Source organism: Leishmania mexicana, chromosome 20, assembly GCF_000234665.1.
Source record: "Leishmania mexicana MHOM/GT/2001/U1103 complete genome, chromosome 20".
NCBI classification, from domain to species: Eukaryota; Euglenozoa; class Kinetoplastea; order Trypanosomatida; family Trypanosomatidae; genus Leishmania; species Leishmania mexicana.
Window position 1 is genome coordinate 3172305 of NC_018324.1, and position 23674 is coordinate 3195978.

The window sequence follows — 23674 nt, forward strand, 5'->3', positions numbered from 1 at the left end:
TGCGAGTCGTCCCTCCTACGCTCTCGCAAGCAGTTGTGCCCCCTCCTCTCTGTGTTTTGCTCTGTGCCTTTGGCGCTCTGGCAAGGAGCGGCGGCACACGTGCGGTTCGCGGGCCTCTCAGGCTCTCGTTTCTCCGACTCCTTCCCCGTTCCTCCCCATCACATGTGCCGCTTTCTCTGCTCTGCTCTTTGATGGCCACTCGCCACGGCGGAAGGGAGGGTGTGTGTGAGGGACCGTGCGCTGCGTTACGCGTTCGAGTGGGATAGCGACAACACAAGACGGTTGGAATGACGAAAAAAGCAGCGGCCCCAGCAGCTCTGCAAACGTGCGAAGCATCGTGGAGATGAGTGCGAGGTCTTGTGGCGTAGATGGCTGCTGACTTTTCCCTCTTCACCCCTCTTGTTTTCCATGCCAGTGTCTGTATCCCCCTCTGCGTCATGGATGGGGTAAGGGGTGTGTGTGGGATGGAGAAGCTTCGGATTGCACGTTGCGATGATGGTATGGAAGTGCACATGAAGGGCTAGCCTCTCTCTCGCCCTGCTGCCTTTTCCCTACCCCCTTCCCCATCGCTCTCTCTCGCGCGCGTTTTCTCCTCTTCACATTCCAGTACCTCTCAGCTGGATAACTTCCTCTCTCCGTCACTCGTGTGTGTGCGTGAAGAGGAGGTGCGAGGCGGGCTGTCTTCTCCCTCCGTGCCCCCCATCCCATACCTCTCGCACACCCAGTGGCCCCCCTCCTCCTCCGTCACGGCCACTGTCCTGCTTTGGACGACCTCCTCCTTCACTTCCCTTTCCCTCTCCTTCCATCGTTGCCAGTGGGTTGGCGGGTGGGTGTGGAAGAGTACCCGCCGGCCAGAAACACACAAGGAAGGGGGGGAGGCAGCATCCAGGGAGTTGAGAGCAAGAGAAAAGGGCAGCAGCGCGCTTTATCGTGTCTTGGCGATTTCACTGCCGCTGTCAAGATCATCCGTTTTCTCTTCATCGCCTATATTCGCTCGCGCATTGCTAACTTTGGTTAGGGTGCCAATGTCGGCTGCTTCGTCACCGACCTGGCCAGGGCGCCACCACGCCGATTCCCCGCTGAGGATGGTACTCTCGGTGCCGGACATGGAATCGCTGGGTGAGATCACAGACATGGATGTGCAGGAGCTTCTCTTGGCCATGACCTCTCCGACTGGCAGCCATGGCCGAGGTGCAAGACCGACTGACGCGGAGGTGCCGGGGGAAGATGACCCTGTCGCCTTGTACTCCGCTGAAGTAGCGTACACACGCGAGGAGCAGCCGGCCCAGCAGCAACAGCTACAACGACGGCCCTTTGTCGCTCCCGGTGTCTACACCGCTGGCCGCTCTCGGCGTGTGTCTCTTCCACCAGACCCGACGCCGTCTCCCATGACAATGGAGTTCCAAAGAACTTTCCCGTGTAGTGGACATCGCACGTCGGTCGCGTCACCCCTCCTACAAAACACACCACTGTCGCAGTCCAACACGTTTGCAGAGCCGAACAACACGACTTTGGCATCGCGAAGCTCGACGCCTACGTCATCACTGTCCACCACCTTAGGCTCTCCAACTAAAACTCAAGACAGCCGCGCGGAGTACCGGAGCGAGGCATCACCACTGTCGCCGTCGCCGTCGCCGTCGCCATCAGCATCTCCGACGCTGCCGTGCCTGGTGCCGATCTCAGACACCGAAGTACTCGAGGCAGAGCTCCACCGCTGGGACTCGCAGCTCGTACAGGAGTGCTGGCTGCATCAAGAGCTCCACGGCGTACGTTGGGATGAGGAGCTGCTCCTGCAGCATGGCGCAGCGTACCGCCCTCGCGCTATCGCCTCTCGCACGACGGTCTCTATGACGCACTCCAAGAGGTTATGCATTGCGCTGAACGTGGAGACGTCCGTCGTGGAGAACGCGGAAGGGGCGCTAAGAGACGAGAAGGGCGGCGGCCAAGCGGCCGGGATTCCGTCAATGAGCTCTCCTGAGGCGGAGGCATGGTCTCCGCTCTTCATGTGGCGCTCGCCCGCCTTCATCTTCGGCGACAGCAGCGCCGTCCTGGCGCTGCTGTCGGAGCGGCTCAGCGAGCAATACAAAGGGCTGGCGCCGCGACCGCTGCCGACGACGTGCTGCGCCAACGCGCGCCCCTCTGACCTCATTCAGGCCCTCAGCGACGCCCGCAAAGACGCCGGCAGCGCAAAGGTTATTTTTCACTACGTCGCTCGAGGGGTGCCGCCTCCGCGTGGGGGCAATTTGTATTTGGTGAACATAGGGCCAAGCGCCACGGGGTACGCGGGACCGCCCTACAGTAAGTTGTCCCTGGACACCTTCCGCAGCCGTGTCGGGTTCCCGCTGGTCTTCGTGGCGGACTGCGCCGAGGCTGGCGAGATCCTGAACTACTACATACGGATGTGCGAGGAGCAGCATCAGCAGCGCTACTTCACCTCCTCGCGCGAGTACCAGCTCATGTCGAGTCGCCAGGTAAGCGCAGTGGAGTTGGACGCGCCGACCGATGGTCAAGCGGGCCGCATCACCAGCAGCTACGATCGTGTAGGCAGCAACCTCGACACGGTCCCCGCCGACCCGCTCCACTGCGGCGGCCACTTCGGCCCTGGTGGGATAGACGTTGCTGCGCCGCCGCAAAGTACCATCCTGCAAGACTTCTACTTCATCGGCGCTACCGGGAGTACTGACAGCAGCAATGGTGGCGCTAGTGGCAGTGTCAGCAGCGCCATGCGGTCGAGGATGAATGTCGGCCGTGGTGACGCGGGCATGATGGGTGTCGGCGCTGCCGCCGGTGGTGCAGCGGGGGGCGGCCGTGCCATGTGCGACGGTGATACCGGGGCCCTGCGTCACCACCCACGCCTCCCCTCCGATATCCTCACGAGCTGTCTCACTACCCCGCTGCGCATGGCCATTCTGTGGTTTGTTGCGGAGCGCCCTGAGCTGCAAGCGTTGCACCCGCTCATTCTCCACCTCTTCCCTGGCACCTTGACGGACAAGAAAACGCCGCTTGGTCAGCTGCAGTGGTACCTGCAGTGCATTACCGAGTGCATCGCGTGGTCTACCCTCTCCCTCCCACAGTACTCTCGGCTTTTCCGCGAGGACGTTTACGTCGCGCCGCTCTTTCGAGGCTATCTGCTGGCAGAGCGCATCATCGTCGGTGGACTGGGCGGGTGCCTCAGTGTCTACCCGCCCGTGCCAGCGACGCACTCGCACAGGCTGTGGAGCACGTGGGACAACATCGTGGAGCGTTCGTGCGTCTCGCTCCTCCGCGCAGTCCGGCCCGCCCCGCCACACTGTGCGAGTGTCCTGGAGTTCCGCAGTTGGCTGGATGTGCAGGTGACGTCGTGGAAGTACAGCCGTCCCGACCTCCTGGCCGTGGAGGTCAGCAACACCGTTCCGGCCGCGGCCGCGTCGCCGGGGGGAGAGGCGCAGCCGAGTTGCCTACCGTCCCTGCCGGACGACGCCGCGGTGGTGATACCACCGTTCCTAGCCGAGGAGCTGCTCGGACTGCAGGTGATGTTGGACGGCATTACACAACAGTCATTTGAGCTGCCACGGGCCTACTTGGCTGGCGTGTGGGGGCTGCAGCTGCGCTCGTCGACCTCCGCGGCGTGGGGCGGCACTAGGACAACTGCCCCTGGTGCAGATGGTCGGGATGAGGCTGGAGAGGTCGGACGTGAGAGACGCCGCCCGTTTGTGTGTCCCACCGCGGGACGTGTACAAGGCAGAGGCGGCCGTGGTGCGACCGTCAGAGTTCCTCTGAGCAGTATCGCTGACCGCTACGCCAACACTCTCCATTCTTCCTATCCGCGGGCGCCTCAGCAACCACAACAGGCCACCGCCATCTCGCCACCGTCTGACGGGCTCGCGCGGCTGACGGTGGCTTCCAGATCTTCTGTCGCTCTGCCTAACAGTTCTGAGAGCGCCGCTGCCGCTGCCGGCCTGGCCTGGGACCACAACACGCAGAACACGACGGTGACCTTCCCTCCTCACGCCTCGACTCGCTGCCAGGACCCCCGCAAGCAGCGCCCCACGGCACCTGAGGGTGCTGCTGTGGTGGCTTCCCGCATGCCAAAGCGGCTGGAATCGCGCGCCACTGTCACCTTCGGGGGATACCAGCGAATATCGAATGCCACCACCATCGCGGCGGTGCCAGCGGCGTCCGCTGCGAGCGATGAGGCGGCGGTGTTGCCCGCAGCCGCCCTCTCAAGGGCGGTCACGCAGGGCCCCCCTAGTCACCTTGGTGTGCGCAAAACAGAGTACATTACAAACCTCTTCACTAGCACCACCACCTCTGGCCAGGCCGCCTCTTTCCACTACACCGCAGAGCTGTACCGCCCCGCAGACCCGATAGAGAGTACTGCAGCTCTGGGGAACCTGTACAGCTCCTCCTCTACGGGGGCGACAGCGACAGCAGGGTCAGAGGCGCCCCCGCCACAGCAAACCTTCCCGTTCATGGAGCGGATGCCATTGCTGCTGCAGGCGCTGCTGGTCGCTGCCCACCGTGAGAGGGCGACAGAGCTGGTCTGCCGACTTGTCGACTGTGGCCCGGCAGCGGTGCTACAGTGTGCCGAGGCAAATGTCTACCGCTTTGTGCTGGACCGTTACTGGAGTCGACCCGACCTACGCTTCTTGATGCCGGCTACATTGTTCATCTACTGCAAGAGCTGCTACGCCGACCCCGAGCTAATCGGGTCCGCGAAGCAGCGGGACGTGGCGGTGAAGGCCTGCGCGGAGATACTCCAGTGCCCGGTGGAGGTGCCACTGTCCACGTCGTCAGCTGGCGGTGATGAGGCACCAGGGGCATGGCAGAGCAACGTACTGGGCCCTTATGCCACCCCGTACGGCCAGCGCATGATGGCCGCGTCGTTGCTGACGCTCATTGCCTTGCACAGCGATGACGGCCGGGAGGCATGCCATCAGCGCGGCGTGTTTCAGCTCTGCTGCCAGCTGCTACAGCAAGCGCAAGAGGAGGCGCCGCTGTGGCTAGCGGCAACCGAGACACCAACGGCTCCGGTTGCCACAGCGGGTGCGACGTCAGCACCGCCAATCCCTCGTGTATTATCGTTCTCACAGAAGCTGCACGCTTCATCGCCGCCGCCGGCGCTGCGGTTTCAACGACCCGCAACGCCACTCTGCGAGGCAGGCGACGAGCCACCGCACATGGCACCACCGCCGGTGTTCATCGCCACCACCTACCACTTGACCTTGCTGACGCTTTTCGTGTCGCTCCTGTGCAGCTGGAAGCTGCCCACCACTGCCCCTGCCGCAGAGGGTGAAGACCACAACACAGAGAGGGAGGAGGAGGGTGTGCCGTTCGGCAGCTCACCCGCAGACGTCGGTGCCTCCTTCCCCGGAGCAACACCACCTGACCCGCCTTCCCTAAGCCCCCCGCTGGATGGCACTGTGCAGGACGTGCCGCAGACGTCTGCCGAGGTGCTCGAGGCAGGTTTGCATGCTGCGGCGCCGGCGTTGCTCCACTTCATGTACTCTGACACGTCTATCCTGCGCGGGGCAGCGCAGCGCTGCTTCATGATGGTGCTCATCTCGCCTGCGCCGAGTCAGGTCTCGCGGGCCCACTACGCCGAGTTGCAGCTGCATCGTCTGAACGGGCTGCCAGTCCGCATGTCCGAGATGAACACGGATCTGAGACTTGAGGCGACACGCATGGCCTACACCGCGTATCGCTGGTTGTTTGCGCAGCTGCGCGAGGACATTCCCGTAGAGGAGATTGGGCAGTACGTGGCCCAGTGGATGTATCGATGGTTCAGGCTGGCCGCCAAGGGCAAGCCCCCGCCCCCACCGTCCATCTTTGGGGACAAAAACCTTTGCAGAGGTGGCGGACAGCAGACTTCCCTCCGCGCGCACGGCAGCAACGCCCCGTCACCGCAGCACCAGCAGCAGTCCGCCCACAGCGTCTGGGCACCGCTCACCGTGTCCGTGTCGTATCACGGCCCGCACGTCGTCACACCGGGGCCCATCTATTCTCACCGCCGCAGCAACGTGCTGGTGCCCGCTGCCCGATCTGCCCGTGTCGGCATGGTGAGCGACTCCGCCACTGGAGGCGGTGTGGACTCTCTAGTGCTTGGCGGCAGCCTTCGACATCACATCATGCCACAGGATCATCGCCGACTGCAGGCTTACCTGCCCCCCCTTAGCAACCTCGTGCGCCTCTTTTTCGAGCACACCCAAGACACCTGCCCGTACGTGCGCACATATGTGCGGCGCGTGGTGCTGGAGGAGTTCAGTTTTCTTCGTCAGTCGTGGTACGACGACTACACCATGATGGACCCTCAGCGCCGCGCCTCGCCGTCCCCCGTCGCGGAAGACGACGACTACAGCGGGGCAGGCCGTCACCACTACCCCGGCCACCAACGTCGGCAACACCACCCGTCTGGCTCCCGCCAGAGCAATCGCCACGTCGATCGTCACCATAGCGTTAGTGGAGAGGGCGGGCCAGGATGTGGTGGAGAGGAGCTAGAGGCGTCATCTGCAGTTTCCGGCGGCGACCTCGCCACGTACTTGCCGCTCAAACAGCTGCTCCACGTGAGGGAGGAGACGGAGGCGCATGGCGGCGGCCCCGCTGCAAGGTCGCTATTCGGAATGCGTACTATAGGCGCCTCCCCCATGCCGATGTCGAGCGACTTCGAGGCTGGCCACTGGAGCGCCACTGCTGCCGCGGCGTCCGCTGTGGACTTGGAGGATGTTGCTGAGCCGCACCCTGCAGTGCTGCGCCGTTTCATTGGGCGACTGCTGCGCATCGCGTCGTCCAACGGTGCAGAGGGGGCAACTGCGTCCCCCATGTCGCCACTGCGTCCGCACTCACACTACCGTATTGAGGCTGCGGGTGCAGTCGGGGGAAAGGAGGGCGATGAGGTCAACGACGGCGGTGACGACACACGGCAAAAGAGAGGGCGCAGCATCCGCGGGGTTCGTTGCAGCGGTGACACGGAGGTCGGCCAGGGTGGCTTCGCCGTGCGCACCGGAGCTCGTGGCGGCATGTCGTCCACGGTCACTTCTCGTCGTCGCGGCGCCGGCAAGAGTAGTGTCGGGCCGCAGGATGGGGATGACTACTTTGCGTCTGAGCTGCAGGTGGGCAGCGAGGGCGTCGTCGGTGGCAGCGTGATGGCCAGCATGCTCCTCGACGCGGAGGCCTTCGCGCTGCACCCGCTGTGGACTCTAGACAGTACCGCCATGATGACTTTTGCCTACGGCGCCCTCAGCTTCCTAGAGCGTTTCATGCTGGAGGAGATGGACGACAGCGACCCACGCCACCCCATGAACCTCGAAAAAGAGAACGCCTTGTACGAGTACAATCAACGCGTAGAGTGCAACATCCGCGCATCTGCGCAGAAAGCCGCAGCTGGCGTGGTGGACGGAGGGAGATGCAGCGGGGCACCGCTGCTGGCGGTGCGTGATAGGGAGCAGCTGAGCAGGACGGCCGGCAGCACAGCACCTTTGCCGACGGCCACGCGTGCGCATGCCCCATTCCAGTGTGTCGGGGTAGGTGACATTGGTCGGGCTGGTGTGCCTGGATACGGACGCCGTGGCGCGTCAGCGTCGTCTAGCTCCTCCCCAGAGTCAAGTGCTACACAGCGTGGGGGTGGCGTCGGTGCGGCCGCCTTGTCCCTCTCGCGTGTGGCCGGTAACGTGGATGTCATCCTCTTCCACCCCTCGGAGCCGATGGTGGTGACATCGACAACAGGCGGCTTGTTGAGCGTGTGGTCGTACGAGCCTATCGGCAAGGCAACTGCGGATGAGGTGGAGGCGGCTCAGGACGCAGCCAACAATGACGGGGGTGAGGGTGGTTATGAGCGCTCTGCGACAGCTCGAGGCGCGCACAGAGGGCCTATTTCGTCTCTTCGAGTCTTGGAGGCTCGCGCGCAGTATTTCCTGCGCGATGTTGTCGGCCGCGCCAACTCCGCCATGGCGCGCGTTGCGCAGCCTCGATACATGTACGATCGATACAACCCGCATGGTCAGGCCCCAGCTCGGCGCGCGGGCGGCGCCATTGCCGCTGCTAAGGTGGAGCTGGAGGCGCGTCGGCTCTCGCGCACTGCGTACGGCACAGGCAAGGATGTCAACACTGCAGCTTACCGCCGTGACGAGGCAAGTGGCCTCGGTGGTGGCGGCAGTCGGCCCGGTATGTGGATGGAGCGCGCCGAGGCCGCCAATGCCGCTGCCGCTCTACCGTCCTCGTACCGGCACGGCCACCTGCACTACTACCACGGGGTCGGCGACCTGCACCTTGTCGACGCGGCCTACCGCCCTATGCTGTGCGCGGTGCGGCGCACCGGTGCTGTGGAGATGTTCTCCGACTTTGCTGACCGCCGGGAAGTCCGCCGCGTGACCACCTTTGAAGCGATGCCGCTGGATCAGAGAGAGGAGCAGCACCACTGCGTGTCGAGCTACCAACCCCCTGCCGGCCTGCTGTACGTGAGTACTGAGGACGGTGGTGTCAGCACCTGGGACTTGGGAAGCGAGCAGCGGCTTGCCGTGTCTGGCCGATTGGCCTCCGCTGCGGAGGATACCACAGCCGTGTCGGCCCTCATGGCCCACCCATGCACGCCGTACGAGTACGTTGTGGGCAGTTATGGCATGCCTGTATGCGTCTTCGATTTGCGCGACGGCGTCACCGGAGCGGCTCGACGCGGCGTGTCTCTGCCGTCTTTCCGTTGCTGCATTAGGAGCGGCCTCGTCTCACCCTTCTGTTTGCGGGTGAGCTACTCGCGGCGCTACCCGAATGCGGTGGTGGCCGGGTACGCTGGCGGCACAGTGGCCGTCTGGGATCGGCGCTATACGAAGCAGCCGTGCGTTCTGTTTGGCGTGGCGCTCGACAGCCCGTATGCCACAGACCTCACATCCAGTGAGGCCCGCGCCGCCTCCGCTGTCGCCCCTCGCATGATTCGTCAGCTCGACACGCATTCGAGCAGTAAGCGGTTTCTGACACTCATGACAACTCCCTCATCACTGCAGCTCGTGCAGCCGTGGAGAGACGACGGACGGGCGAGCCTGGCTGGGGCAGACGGTGCTGACGGCAGCCTCTTGCCTCGTGAGGGACCGCTAAGGCGACCGACAACCTCTCTTCTGCATCAGTTCTCACTAGACAGCGGCGGCAGCGAGGACACGAACGGCGGGAGTGGCGGTGGTAGCAGCGGTCCCGGGGCCGCGTGCTTTCACGACTTCAGTCCTGTCCTCGGCGTCGGCATCGGCAGCACTGTGCGGTTGTACGGCACACCGCATCTCAACTCAGCCGCAGCGTACCTGGAACGAGACCTGGTCTGAGGAGAAGCGCAGAGAGAAGCGTTGAGCTGGGGGGGGGGCGGTACGTACACGTTTGCGTGGGTGCGCGCGAAAGTATTGAGGTCTGGGGTGGAGGAAGAGCGGAAGGATTTCCTGCTGAGCTGCGGCACCCGCACAATGCTCATTTTTTTTTTTGTGATGGCCCGCGAGAAGAGTCGGCCGAGATGTCGACCCCGACCTTTCTGTTCGCTTTGCTGGCATTATGCGCCACCTGTTACACCGGCTTTCCCCCATCCGCGTGTTTGTCGCTCTCGTGTGCGCGCGCATGAGGAGGGCGGCGTGGCAGCCTGAAAGGAAGGAGACACCGCCGAAGCGTGAAACGACAAGAGAAAGGGCAGAGAGGGGGATGAGGGATGGAGGACCGTAGGCGGCGCATACGAAGCCGCGCGCATCAGTTCTGTCATGTCCTTTGCGGCGAGTTAAAACGCGCGGCCGTGCATGCAGTACGCGTTTGTCAAACGACGTTCACTCACTCCCCCTCCCTCTCTCCGCTTGCTGTCATGCATAGGCACGCCATTTTATCGACAGTGATGCGCGCACATTCAAACCCGCAGCTGCCGCTCTCTCTCCCTTGATGCCTTTCCTTCTCTTCTCTAGCTCAGCCCACTCCTTCTTCTATCGTCTTGGCTCGGTGTGTATGGAACGCACAGCGTACGCAGCCCCCCTCTGCAACGCTCACACACACGCACGCGCGTACATCCACGGCGGTGGCTTTGTCTGCGTCATTTTCTTTTGCGTTGTGCCTCCTCTCTTCTCGCGCCTGCCCCGCATCATCTAGCACGGTGGGACCTTCCTTCCCGCCGTCCATCTCTTCAGGGGAAGCTCACTCACATACCCCCCTCCCCCTCCTTCTCCACACCCGCCCGTGCCCACACATAAGCGGGTTCTTTGTACTAGTACTGCTGCTGCTACAACTCCTCTCCCTGCAACACGGAGAAACGTGTTTGCCGCGTTTTTGCGGGACTTTTGTTGTTGCGCTCCCCCCCTCCCTCTTCCCCCCGCTTCCTCACACCCTGTGGTGTTTTTTCTCTCCCTTTCCTCCTCCCTTACGAGAGCAGTGGCTCCCTTGCTCTGCTTGTTGGTCGCCGTTGTGGTGGCTGTGGCTTTGGTACTTTGACGGTCCTGATTTCCCGCCCCAGCAACCCTCCCTCCCTCCCTCTCTCTTGACCCCTCCTGCTTCTGCGCACGCTGCAAACACACACACACACACACACACACCTCCATCCATCCAGTCAAGACGCTGTTCACACCGTCACGCTTTCTTGCCCATCGATTGCTGCAAGACACTAACCGAAAACCAAAGATGGGATGTGGAGGAAGCAAGAGCATCCGCGAGAGGAACGCCGGGGGCAACACGACCGATGTGGCACCCGCTCATACGGATGGTGTGCCAATGTTCAGCGCGAGCTATCCAGTCTCGATGCAGACGCCACCTGCGCCCGCTTCCACTGCCTCCGTGCCTGTTTCGCTATATCCTGAGTTCACAGGCAACTATGCGCTGCAGGGTGCGATCTTGCCCGAATCGGGCAAGGCTTCCGCTGCTGGACCGGCAGAGGGCAACGTGGGCGCGGAGGCAGAGCCTTCTGCTGCTACTCCAACTACTGAGAATGTGTCGGTTGTCAGCCCCACCCCAAAGGATGACAAGCAGCAGGCGGAGAAGCCGACCACCCTTAACGGGCAGCAACGCCAGCTTACTTCTAATATTCACCAGGAGAGCCAGGCCCGCTTCATGGTGGACAAAAGCTCCCCGTACGTTGGTCCGGGCCCCGCCGTGGAGTTTCCCATCGATCACGTCTACCGCTGCTTTGATGTGGAGAACGGCCTCCTGTTCCGCTTGGTGAACGACAAGCGCCACATATGGCTCTTCTACAACGACACATCCGAGTACATGATGCGGATCTCTGCCATTTTCGGACCCGAGAGCTCTATCAAGGCTCTCGGCAGCACGCGTCAGGTTTCCCTCGATGAGGAGACAGGCCAGTGCCAGCTGGTGCTGGATGTGGCGCCAGGGGAGACCCAGAGCTTCATGCGCGGTGAATACAACGGCTTTTACACGTGCTACGACGCGAGTCCGATTAATGTCGCCACCGACGTTAGTGCATAGGCGACTTCGCCTCGGTGGCAGCGGCTAAGGCGGGTGGGAAGCTTGGCAAGTGCATTACAGTCGTGCAGCTGGACACTGCGGCAGCCGAGGTGTACGACAAGGCCCGGCAGCCGATGGATGCTGTCCCCTGACGCATCCGCTGAGGAAAATTTACCGGCGAAGGCGGTGGATATGGGCCAGGAGGTCAAGGCTTCCGCTGCTGCTAAGAAAACCGTTACCACGACGACACCACCTGCTGCGGCGCTTGCTGAGACGAAAATGACGCACGAGGACACCAAAGTTCACTTTGTCGAAGAGGCTTCTGTGGCAGATCACAAGACGGATGATGACGTGGCAAGGAAGACGCTGGATGCGGTTTCGCGTACTTATATGACGAGGCTGTACGCTTACGCGATACGCGCGCATGTTAGGCGGATTCGCTTTGCGCCAACAACAAAATGTTCTTCTCTTGCCCTGTTTTGGTGTCTCTGCTCTCGATTCTCCTTTCTTTTCCTTCTCTTCTCTCCCGTCGCTATACAGTTCGTGTAAGATACCGAGGGGTCGATGAGGCGCCTGGCCCTCGTGCGCACACCCACGTAAGCAATGCGTGCGATAATCCCATGCGTATGTGTCAGATGACGATGGTATCTTGTTGAGACTTTATTGTTTCTCCTCCTCCACTCCCTTCATCCATTTTTTCCCTATTGGTGCGCGTCTTGCCCCCCCCCCTCCCCGCTTCTTCTCGTGCTCACCACGTCACCATGCCACCCGCCTTTTTTCAAGTGCACACTCACTTTTCGTTTTTCTCTAATGAATTTTTCCCTCTGCTGTGGTGTCGGCGTCATCGTTACCTGACCCTTTCCCTTGTCGTTGATGGAAGAGAGAGAGGTGTGTGTGTGGGAGAGAGTGGTATGCGCTGATGGGATGGGTTAGCTGCACTGTTTTCAGGCTTGTAGACATTTGGTTCCTCCTCCCATTATGCTTTTCTGCGTGTTTTCAGCTTCGTCCGTCATGCTTGTCTGTGCATGGTACCTGAAAGCGCTGTTTATAATGTTCACACTCCAACTTCTTCCCCTCCCCCTCCCTCCTCCCCCTTTTCGGACCTACTTTCTCTTGTTTTTATACGAACCCGTGCATGCGTCAAGCCTCTCTCTCTTTGAGGGCAAGTGCCGCATATCCGTATCCATCGCCCCCCCTCTCTCGTACTGGCTTCGTGGAAGCGAGGGAGGAATTACGATGGGGTGCACTGACTACTTGGGCGTGCGTTGTGTCGAAGGAGGGTCAGTGGCAAAAGCGAGTATGAGGGGTGAGAGCAACTATCGACTGAACGGTGACGCGTGTGCGTTATCACCGACGCATGTCTGACTTTCTCATCATGAGAAAGGCGGGTGACACTTATGAGCGCAGAGGATAGAGAGGGTGCGGCATCCAATCACGTATGGGCCCCTTGAACGCAATTCGTTGTAAAAGCGAAAGAATCTGTTTGGTGAGTCGTTGTGCCCTTGCATGTCGACGACATTGATGACCCTTTTGCACGAATGGCGTGTGTGTACGCCTGCGCGTGTGCGTGTATAGATGTGCTTGTGGTTGCGCTATTCCAGGTGACACTGTTGGTCCATGCATACGAAACGCTCTGCGACCTTTCCGCCTTCTCTGGTCTCTTAACCTCTCTCCCTTTCCCTCCCTGTCGTTGCACTCGTCTCCTGCACACACCTCTCTTTTCGTGTATTTTTTTGGGCGCCCCCCCCCCACTCTCACTGGCGCTCCACCACGGGCAGTGCGGCAAACGCGTTATGCGGGAGAGGCTGGTGGGTGGTGGTGGGGCGAACAGCTCAGTCTATCTGTTGACCAGGAGAGGAGAGTGTCGTGTGTGGTGGAAGTAGAGAGGAGAGAAAGCTTCCTTCCCTCTTTGATCGACACAAAATGAAACACGGCAACAGATGCGTGACGAAAGATATACGTGGTGGCGGACTGACGCCGTCGACCGGTATCCCTGGCCCAGCGAAGGATGAAGAAAAAGAAGCCCGTTTGGCAGTTGCTTCATTTTCCTTTTGGTTTACCACGGCACCAGCTCCCCTCTCCTCCTCAGCCGCTGCGATGCCTTCTGCCGTGAGCGGTTTCGGAGGCGCACTTTTGACGCATGCGCACTGGTGTGTACGCCAGCCCGAGTTGACGCTCATGTGCTTTCATGTGTCCTCCCGCTCTTCACGCACACTCTCGACGCTCTTTCGACTCCCGACTCCTATCCCTCACTCCACTGTCCTATCCTTTCCTCCCTCCCCCTCCCCCCACACACACGTGCGCCTCCCCACTTCCACAGACGGTGAGGGGGCTGCTGGAAGACGTTTTCTTTCTGTATGCGCCACAGATACCTTCCCCACGCTTGTCTTCACAGCCCCCACCTCTCCTCCCTCCTTTGCCCTTTCTCTCCGCCCTGTCTTTTCCCTCCTCCTCTCTCTGCGCCCTCGTTGTCTTGTGGTTTGCAACACGAGACAAGGGTGTCGTCGCCTGCAGTCGCAGTGCGTCTTATATATATGTACATAGGCACGTATATTCATTCTTGTCTTGATCTCTGGCATAAGCGAAGCGAGAGAGCGATAGCTGGTCACGCCGATCTCCCTCTGCTCAGCTTCGTTCCCCGGCGTTGCCTCCGCCGGTGTTATTGACTCTGGAGGTGTAGTGTGTGTGTGTGTGTGGACCGCAAGAGCGCATGCGTGTACCTTGGAATTCGTCAGCTTGCACTTCTGTTTCACCGTCTGCCTTCTATTCCCTGCATGTTCTTATGTCGGAACACCGTGCTTCTCTTCTTCCCCTCTCTCTGCGTCTATGTAGCTCTTCTGGTGCGTGTGTGCCTACGTCTTGTGCACGCTTTTCCTTGTCTGGTTCCTTCGCCGCCGTCTGATCGGCGTATCGGCGTCGCCATTTCCCGTGTACACTCGCTTTCCTCTGTTTTCTCGTTTCACTTTTTTTTCTCACTGCTCTTCGCGCTTACGTGCTGTCTGCGCTATTCTGCCCGCCCTCCCCCTTCTGCTGCTGCTGCTGTCCCGCCCTCTTGTGTGTCTCTGTGCGTGTGCATTGTCCTTCTTGCCTCCGCTGTCTTTGCCACGCAGCCGAACACCGCACACGGTACGTCATCGCGATGGGCTCTGGTTTCAGTGCGTCAAGCGCTGGCAATACCAGCGCGCCACTGCCGCCGTGTCCGCTCTTCTACAACTTCATGCCCGACAATCAACTCATCCCCGGATCGACGCTTCCGATGCGTGGCCCAGGTGGATCCGTGCGCCGTCCGCAAGGCGGGTGCGCGGCACGCGTCATTCCGCTCCGCAGCTTGCCGGTTGTATCGGCGGAATCAAAGAGGGACGCGAAGAAAATTGTTGCCAATGCCAAGAGGAACAAGAAACGCCGCGACGACAGCGCCGCAGAGGAGGGAGAGGCAAGCGCTGTGGCCGCCGCGAATACTCTCCTCAGAAACCCTAGCCTCCTCCCGTCACTCAGCTCGTGCTTCCTCCTCAACATCGCGGTGGATGAGCGAGGCCGACTCGTCCCACTCCTGACAAATGACGGGTACGCAGTGAACACCATGACCGGCTTCAATGACACCGGCGCTGCCGGCCCTGGCGGCTCACGCTGGAACCCTCTGAAGTCTCCGCGCCCGAGCTTTGTGAAGAAGGGGTTCCAATTTTCCACCATCAACAGCCCCGTGCGCACCCCAATGTTTCCCGGAGCGTCCAGCAATCGTGGCGACTCCTTCATGAATGGTGTGGGGAGATCGTCGCACGGCGGAGAAAACGGAGCGGCAGTAAATCAGCCAGTCTCGACACTGTTACCACCCGCAACAGCCGCGGTGAACGCGGTGGGCTGCTCAGCAGGGGAGGCACCGCCACCTGATCCTCCGTCTCCGCAGTGCATCGAGGGGCAGCCAAAGTGGTACAGCCACACCGAAAAGGGTGTCGACGGTGGCGCGCAGGCCGCCTTGTCAAAGACGCCCGAGAAGCTGATCTCTACCTTCACCATTGCTTCAGCGCCGTTGTCCAGCGTTGACCCAGCTAGAAGTGTGTGTGACACGACTACGGATGGCGACCAGGACGCGTCGCTAGCCACCCCCTCGGTGTGCTCCGTGCTTGTGAAGGACAGCCATTTCCGAAAGTCCGAGGACGGCCAAGGCGGGGCAAGCACGTCGGTAGCGCCCGCTTTGTCGAACGGAGGTGTCAGTGGCGTCGATAGTGTGAGCCCGCAGCGCATGCGCCGGCAGCTTACGCGCATCACGCTCCTCCGCGTGTCAGAACGGACGCGGTGGTTGTTGTTTAACGATAGCAGCACCCACGAGGCGCAGGTGTCGGTGCTGCTGTGCTACCGGGCGCACAAGGAGAGGTCCACGAGCCCGACGAAGCCCATCGCTGGGGAGGAGGTACCGATGAAACCGTCTGGCAGGACCAAAACGGCATCGACACCGGCCCCTGGAGACTTGCGGGTGCTTTGCCGCCCGACTCCGCTCTCGCACACCCCTTTCTCTACACAGAAGAAGCTGCAGTTGCAGAGCATGTCTAGCAGCAGCCGCAGCTACGTGGAAGTGCGTCCGGTTCTTGTGGAGGTATTCACAGCTGCGATTCCTGCCCCAATGACGCCTGTGGAGGAGATTCAGCTTGCGGAGTTCAAGAAGAGCGTCGCTGGTGCGGCGGCTGTGGAGGTATTTGTGGTGCTCGCCCCAGGGGCGACGGTGTACTTGGCCGAAGGTGACGTGCTTGGCTACAGGTTAGACACGCTTCTCGTGCCCTTCGACAAATCAGGCAGCATGGCGGTACTGGGCCGCATGCTCACACCCGAGATGGTGTGCCGTCTCAAGAAGAGTGGAGCGGGGAGTAAGAAGGGGTACCGGCACACGTCGATGTTCTTGGCGAAAGCAGCGGCGCCGGCAGCCTGCGCCGTGCCTGCGCCGAGATCCGGTCCCGCTGTCGCTCACCTCACAGACAGTGCCATGGCAACGCTGCCTAAAGTTGCTACTAGTAGTGCACCCAAACACACTGGCGTCATCTCACCTCTCTCGTCAGACACGCTGAACGCCGCGCTACCCGACTTGAGGCAGTCCACCATCTTTGAGGCCCCAACGGAGGCTCTCACCGATGCCCCTGGGAACGCTGGTGACGCGGCAGCGACGATGTCTGCTGCAGCGCCCCAGCACCCCCCGCCGTCCTCGTTGCCCGTCCCTGAGCCAGCCAGGGAGACCGGCGCGCAGCGCCGTCTGTCACTTCAGCACCACCACGGAGAAGCGGAAGAGAGCGGGAATGGTGAAAACCACTGCGTTGAAGCGGCCGGGGATTCCTATAGCTTCGGTGCACCGGCTACTGTGCCAAGCACAGCGGCCGCCGCTTCGCCGAGCTTAGGCTGCGGCACGGCTGACGCAGCTCCGGCTGCCCCTGCCACTCTTCCAGCGTGGTCTGCAGCAGATGCTAAAGCCGCGCGGGCAGGCAATATGAGAAGCGCAGCTGGGGTACCGGTGCTGGACCTCAAGAGCTTAGCGATCAACTCGGACAACGACCGCTCTGCACCCCGCAGTGACGCCCCTTTGGAGGGTCACAAGTGGAGGGGCACCGGCGCCAACCCCCTTGACATCTCCTTCTAGGAAGAAGCAGCAGCAGAGGGAGGGTGTCCGGAGACATGTCGGATGCGGGTGAGCTTGTGCAGTCTCTTCGCTCGCGATGCACACGAGAATACATATGTGGCGCTTAGTGCGGCAGTAGCGGTTTGTGTATGCGTGTGTCTGCGTGGGCGTGTGGGACGTCTGCCTGTTCTTTTAGCCACCCTCTTCCCCTTGCGTGTTTTTCGTTGCCACCGCGTGCGTGTTTGTTTGTGTGCTTGCCCACACCACCTTTCTGAGAGAAGAAACAAAGAAGTGCGGTTTTGGGATCGCTGTTGACTCATGCAGATTGCTGGCGCGCGCGTGGCGGCTTCCACAGCAGCCATCAGCTTCTCCTCCTCCTCCCCCTTCCTCTCTTCGGCCTTTGTTCTTTTGGTTTTCTCTGCGGCTCTCTCCATCTCTCCCCCACTTTGCCTGGCTGACAGGAAGTGAGGGACAGCGTGAGACCCATGCAAGAGCACATACGCCCATCAATCTCACATGTGCGGATGCGAAGGGGGACCAGTTGCGTCAGCGCCCTTCTATGCGGGGGCCTTCCCCCCGCCAATGCGCCACTTTGCGTTGCGCTGCCCTCTTCCTCCCGCCTTTTCCCTCGCCCGCTGCTTTCGGTTTGTTTACATACCTATATATACATATATGTGCGTGTTTCAGTTATGTTCGCTGGTGTTAGCGTTTCGCTTCTTAAGCATGTACTGTTTCCCCCTCCCCCTCCCTTACGTCCTGGCTGCGATTCTGCGTGGTGTGTGTAAGGCGCTGTGCTGTCCTTGATGGGGTCTCCCTTTTGGTGCCAGACTCTCTGACTGCTCTTCTTCGTGTGCATGTGTGTGTATGCACAGACAGAATGTGAGGGAGTGCGCGTTGCGACGGAAGTGGTGCACGCGCTCGGCGTGTGCGTATCCGTGCGCGCTTGCTTCTGTGTGTGTGTCTTTCCGCTCCTTCTCTCTCCCTTTCGCCTTCTCGCGCGCGCATGCTTCTTGCGACCGTTCATGTACATCTTATGTTGTGCCCTACCATCCCCTCCCTGGTCCCTCTCTTCTACCACTGCCTTGTTGTTTGCGAGGACGGCGCCCCTTGAAGATGCCGGCCACACCTTACGGTGGTATCGTAGTGCAGTACCCTCGTTCTTGGTGTCGATGGACAGGTCTGGGCTGCCGCTGTGCGGGAAGAGGTCTGCGGTCACGATGGCCATGTTTGCATTAGCTCACTACGAGTCCTGTCGACGATTCGACCAGTATACGCGCCCCCTTCTGTTTTCTCCTTTAGCTGCGTTTCGGTGGTGTTGAACGTAGTCCTGGTCCTGACCTGCGCCATATTGCAGTGACATTGCGTTGGGCTGCGCGACCCCGAACGGTGCTGGTTGGCCCGGATCCTTGACAAGGCCGTAGTGAAACACATGCAGATGGACTGTGCTTGTGTATGCATCTACTTTTTGACTTACTCGTAGTAGAGTGGACGCGTTGAAGAATACACAAGCGGCTCCGTCGTGGATGGACGAAGAGCCGTTAACCGTGAGCATCGGCAGTTGGTAGCAGCACGGCGTTTGCCTTCGGCGCTTTCTTTGCGCCTTTCCAGCACCTCCTTCTGTGCGTGTTTATTGCTGTATACACTCTCTTCTCTAAATGGTCGGGTGTATCAGCAACAACGTAGCTCAAGGCTAATACTACCACTGCCCATTGCAGTTGCATAGCCACACGCTTGCAACCGAGGAGAGGCCCTTCAAGCACCACTTACGCGTCGCTCTCTCTCGGTCTGTAAGTCGTTCATGTGCTGATGGCTGCCACTTCTTTACACATTTAGCTGGTGTGCAGGGAGTGCCCATCCTGGATGGCATCTCTACCGCGTTGAGAGCCCATCCCTCCCTTCCCGGCCCCTTCACCTCGCTCTCTTTGCCTGGGCCCCTCTTTGACCCTCTCTCTCACCGTTCTTGAGTTGACTACCGCAAGAGCGCCACACACACACACACACGACAACAACGCAAAGCAACAAGAAACAGGCAGCAGAGCAACGGAGCAGCACCGGCTGCGTCTCATGTGACGCAGAAACGCACGTCGTACCCTTTCCTGGTGAACTTGGCGAGTCCCCTCCCCCCTACACCAAGCGCATACGCACGTGTCTCACAATCTCTCTCTTATTCTCTGTAGTCGCTCGCCGCCACACCCAAGTACATCAGTCGGAGGGAGGCGGAATGGGCTGCGGTTCTAGTGCGCAAACGGCCGATACGTCGGCCTTCAATGGAAAGGTGAGGGCCCTCTCTGTTGACATGAAGACGCACTTCGCCGCCATAGACCTGGAGGTGCTTGGACCTCACAAGGAGAATGCGAAGGCAAAGCTGGCCTTCATTTACGGCAAGACGGCGAATATCTTCCTGCTGACCACCCAGCCTTTCCACAAGCCGCCCCATCAGCCGAAGCCGGAGGGCGAAGAGAACGCTGCTGAAGAGGTCGAGAGGCAAGCGTCAGCGGTGGAGGAGATTCGCTGGATCCTTTTCAACGACAGCAAGAGCGACGCCACGGTGGAGGCGACCTTCTTCCGTGCCGAGGCGCTACGCCCGGCGCGTGCGCACCGGGCTGCCGAAGATGCGGAGAGTCCCGTAAAGCTCGAGTTCTCCGACGGCGGTTGCGTGAAAGCGAAGGTTTCCGTGCCAGCAGGTGCCACCATGGCCTTCGTGGAGGGTCCCATCAAGGGGTACATGTGGAAGTGCATGGTGTTCGACCCCAAGACGAGCAGATTCGAGCCTGCCCTAGCGGCAGAGTGAGCCGGAGCCAGGCCCTCTGTTCTTCCTCATCCTTTCCTTACTTTCCCCCCGCAGCTCACGCTGTGACGGGTGCGCACGCACGGCGGAGGAGAGTGCAGTCGTAGCGCTTCGCACGTTTCATTGCCATCCACAGAGGCGGCAAGCGACGTTCGTTTATCCTTCCCGCTCCCCCTCCCCTGTCGCCGGTCTTCTCTCCGTGGTCGCGGATGTAATCGGCGACGTCTGACAGGTATTAGCGTACGTGCGCATGCGTGTACGCTTTACTTGTCGCAGTACCAGTTTCGGTCGGCCTGCGCCTACGCGCAAGTACCTCTGTTGTCCCTTTCTTCCGTTCCTCGTTGTAGCTCTTTTTTCTCTGACCCCCTTCCCCACCCCTTCATGACGTGTGGACACCGCTCAGTGCGTCGTATCTCACCGGGTCCACTACCGACACACTCGGTGGTGAAGCCGAGCAGTCCCTCTATCCCTGCCAACGCAGAGCCACCTCTGGTGCTGACACGGGCAGGTCGTGGATGGCGTTGCGTTGGAGCGGCCTGCGACAGTGAGACGGTGAGCACGTCTGCGCCATCCACATGATGGGCGGAGCGTCAGCGTGGCTCGAGCGTATATCATCCCACCCCCGGCCCTCACGCTGCCCACAGCGGTGTGGGGAGCCCTGAGCCACCCGGAGGGGAGGACGCACCAGGCGGGGACCGGCATGATGCGGGGAGCGGCTGTTAGGCATGTCTACCCCTGCTTCTCACCACGCGATGCGGAGTCTGTGACGGGCGAGGGGCGAGGGAGATTTCGAGTGGGGTTGAACCCACGTTGTTTCTTGACCCTTTTCCTCTTTCGTGCCCTTGTGCTCTTTTTCATCGTTGGCTGTTCTGTGCCGTCTTCCCACCGCGGCAGCAGCAGGCCACGTGCAGCTGGACGGCTCATGCATGTAGCTGGCCACTTCTCTACTCCCCTTGTTCTCTGTTCGTCCCCGCCCGTGTTTTCTTCTTGTGTGGTACCATCCCCCGACTTGTTCGTGTCGGACTTTGTCTTCTCCGCTTGCGTCGGGTGACTCCACGTACTTCTTGTATTCATTCCTTCGGGTCGTGGGACGGCTTCTCTGTAGGCGTATCGCCGCCTGCAGGAGCGCCGGCGCGGGCGTGCCTTGATGTCTGTACAGGCCTTCTTCGGTGCTCGGTGGGGTTGCCTGCGCTTTGGCGCCTCTCTCTCGTCTTCTCCCCTCTTCTTCACCTGTTCCCTCAGACATTTTTTTTTCTGTGCATGCCCCTCGGTGCCGCTTACTTACACCACTTCGACAGAGCTGGTGGGTGACCGCCCAACGTTACGGATTGAGATAGGTGCGCATGCGGAGAGGCGCGGTGGCCTCGTCTTCGCCTCTCTTTACTTGACCCTCAGTTTCTCTTGCGAAGTGCCACCAAACGGCATCAACAGGACTGTCGCCCCCCGACCACTACTTCGTTGGCCGTACCATGCAGCGGCTATCGTGGCCACGCCCCAGCGCCGTCCTTTTTGTTTTCGTGTTACTTCGTTCGGCTTCTTTCATGTGCATACATCGAGGGGGTTGAGGACCCTTGCGACTCTATCAGTTGCACAGGCACACGCACACAGGCAGTTATATATATATATGCATATCTCAAGCGCAGGAGGAGGTGTACGTTCTCTCTCTGTGTGTGACTGCGTGCCTATGGGTGTGGATAGGAGGGGGGGGCGAGAAGAGAGGAGAGCTGTGCCCCCTCTTTTCTCTTCGGTCTCTGTCCTTTTTCCCACTGGGGAGTGCCCGCTGCTATGAAGCTCCCTTCCCCTCCGCACCCTTCTCTACCTGTCCTCCTCTTTTCTCGTCCTGTCCCAGTGTTCACCCCATCGCCCTCCCCCTCTTGTTCCCTCAGTCTGCCTCTTCCTCCAAGGCCATAGTACGAGGAAACACACCTACGCAGGCAAGCGCCCGCTAGCGGGCGCAACCCCCCCGTCGAGGCTGATCATCGACTATGGGCCCTTTTTTGGCCGTATGCTTGTGCGTCGAGGCCTCGGTCTTTAGCCCCTTTCCTCTGTCTTGCAGCTCACGAAGTTGGAGGCTCCGTCATGCAGACACACCCGCGTGCACGGTGCGCAGGAAGAGGATGGCGCGTGTGTGTCTGTCTTTAGCTACCGCACCTCACGCTTCAGTCTCAGCAACCAGAACACATACGAACTGAGCAAGACCAACGGTTGTTGGACTCGCCCTCTCTCTTCTCCTTTCATGCATCCATGTATACCCACCCGCTATCGCTGCCGCTCCTCATCCTTACCCCCCCCCCGTCTTTCTTGGCTTCTCGATATACCGCTGTTCTACCTACTTAGTAGTCTGTCGCACACATAAACACACCCTCTCTCTCGCCACTACTCCCTCTCCAATCTTCGTTCTTTTTGCTTGTTTTCAGTCGAGGCGTCCGCATCCGAACGGCATCTCCGTCTCTCCACGTCGCGGCTGATCTGACTCGTTGTGGTATCGCCAGTGATCTCTCTTCGTGGTTCTGCTCACTCCCGTTACGACCTTCCGTTTTTTTTTTGCTGAAGGAGTAGAAAAACAGCGCACACATCCCTCCCCTCTCCACACACACACACACACAGTCATGGGAAACAAGCAGTCGCACGCTCAGGGTGAGTTCCGCTACAGCGGACCCACCGACTTCCCCTACAATGAGAAGGTTCCGCTGTTCGAGGAGAAGAACGGCCTTCTCTTCCGCCTTGTGAACACGGAGAATGGTTCCTGGGCCTTCTACAACGACTGTAAGAGGTTCGAGTTCCACGTGAAAGTGACGTTTGGCTCCAACTCGCGCAACCTCCAGGCGCTAGGCAACACGTACCTCGCCGAGGACCCTGAAGGCGGCTGGGTGGCCAAGACGATTGTGTACCCGTGCAGTACGGTGCCTTTCATCCAGGGTGAAGTGGTCGGCTTCAATTCGGTGGTGAACGCCGTGCTGCTGACGACGGAGTACAAGGAGCGCCACAAGGAGGAGAAGAAGGCAGCCAAGAAGGCTGCAAAGGGGGCTGAGCACGGCGACGAGCTCGGCAGCAGCACGCGGTAGGGAAGTCCACGAGACAGAAAAAAAACGTTCAAAAACGCTAACGCAGGAATCGAAGAGGGTTCGGCCAAAATGTGTGGCGTCCAGAGCGAGCGAGCGAGATGGACGTGATGCGGCGAGTGGGGGAGAGAAGGGAAAAGCTGACACGCACCCGCACAGGCGTATGTGGGAGGGGACAGGAAAAAAAAGATCTCCTGAGGAGAAGCGCACACAGACACACACACACACACACACACACGCACACGTCGGTATACCCATTCGTTTGTAGACCATGAGTGTCTTGTGTATAAGTGCGTGCGTGTGTGTCCTTGCGTGTATCTGTGGGCGTCTTCTGCGACTCGACTTGCCGAAATATCTCCTTCTTTTTACTTTTGTCCTCTTTCGTGCCATGCGTGTTGAGGATGCGCAACCTTTCTACCTTTCTACCTCTCAACCTCTCCGCCCCCATCCCCCGTCTTCCTACCTCTGTGCAGCATGCGCTCATCTCTTCTCTCCCCCTTTCTTTCTAACGGACTTGTAAGGCGAAGGAATAGAAAGGATGTGCCTTCGAATCTTGTTTCTTGTATCGATTCCCTGTTTTGGCTTTCTTGTGATCCTCTGTTGCCTTCTGCTGCGTATAACGCATGTGCATGGGTGCGCTGTGCGTCTGCACGCCGCCTCACACCTTCTCTTGGTTGTTCTTTGGTTTGGCCCCCCTCCCTTCCTGCCCTCTTTTTCCCCTCTTCCTTGCCTCTCTCTTATGAACTCTTCATTCTTTTTGGTTTGCTTGGACAGTGAAAATGCGGGGGTGTCACAGGGAGGAAAGCGAAGGAAAGCCTCTGCCACACCCCTTCTCCTTCTCAT

At 60.2% G+C, this 23674-nt stretch overlaps 5 protein-coding genes across 5 annotated transcripts; all 5 read left to right on the forward strand.

Moving 5' to 3' along the window:
- Window positions 1-1025: 1025 nt before the first annotated feature.
- On the forward strand, window positions 1026-9281 carry LMXM_20_1240 (conserved hypothetical protein; the record flags this gene model as incomplete). The annotated part of the gene is made up of 1 exon (XM_003875138.1): window positions 1026-9281. One exon carries the CDS (start codon window positions 1026-1028, stop codon window positions 9279-9281), a length of 8256 nt encoding a protein of 2751 aa, XP_003875187.1.
- A 1321-nt stretch (window positions 9282-10602) lies between these two features.
- Window positions 10603-11403, forward strand: LMXM_20_1250 (conserved hypothetical protein; the record flags this gene model as incomplete). Its single annotated transcript, XM_003875139.1, has 1 exon — window positions 10603-11403. The coding sequence occupies one exon, from the start codon at window positions 10603-10605 to the stop codon at window positions 11401-11403; it is 801 nt and encodes a 266-aa protein (XP_003875188.1).
- A 3118-nt stretch (window positions 11404-14521) lies between these two features.
- On the forward strand, window positions 14522-17002 carry LMXM_20_1260 (hypothetical protein, unknown function; the record flags this gene model as incomplete). The annotated part of the gene is made up of 1 exon (XM_003875140.1): window positions 14522-17002. One exon carries the CDS (start codon window positions 14522-14524, stop codon window positions 17000-17002), a length of 2481 nt encoding a protein of 826 aa, XP_003875189.1.
- Window positions 17003-19202: 2200 nt separating this feature from the next.
- Window positions 19203-19772, forward strand: LMXM_20_1270 (conserved hypothetical protein; the record flags this gene model as incomplete). Its single annotated transcript, XM_003875141.1, has 1 exon — window positions 19203-19772. One exon carries the CDS (start codon window positions 19203-19205, stop codon window positions 19770-19772), a length of 570 nt encoding a protein of 189 aa, XP_003875190.1.
- Window positions 19773-22378: 2606 nt separating this feature from the next.
- LMXM_20_1280 (calpain-like cysteine peptidase, Clan CA, family C2) lies at window positions 22379-22834 on the forward strand (the record flags this gene model as incomplete). The annotated part of the gene is made up of 1 exon (XM_003875142.1): window positions 22379-22834. The coding sequence occupies one exon, from the start codon at window positions 22379-22381 to the stop codon at window positions 22832-22834; it is 456 nt and encodes a 151-aa protein (XP_003875191.1).
- Window positions 22835-23674: the final 840 nt, after the last annotated feature.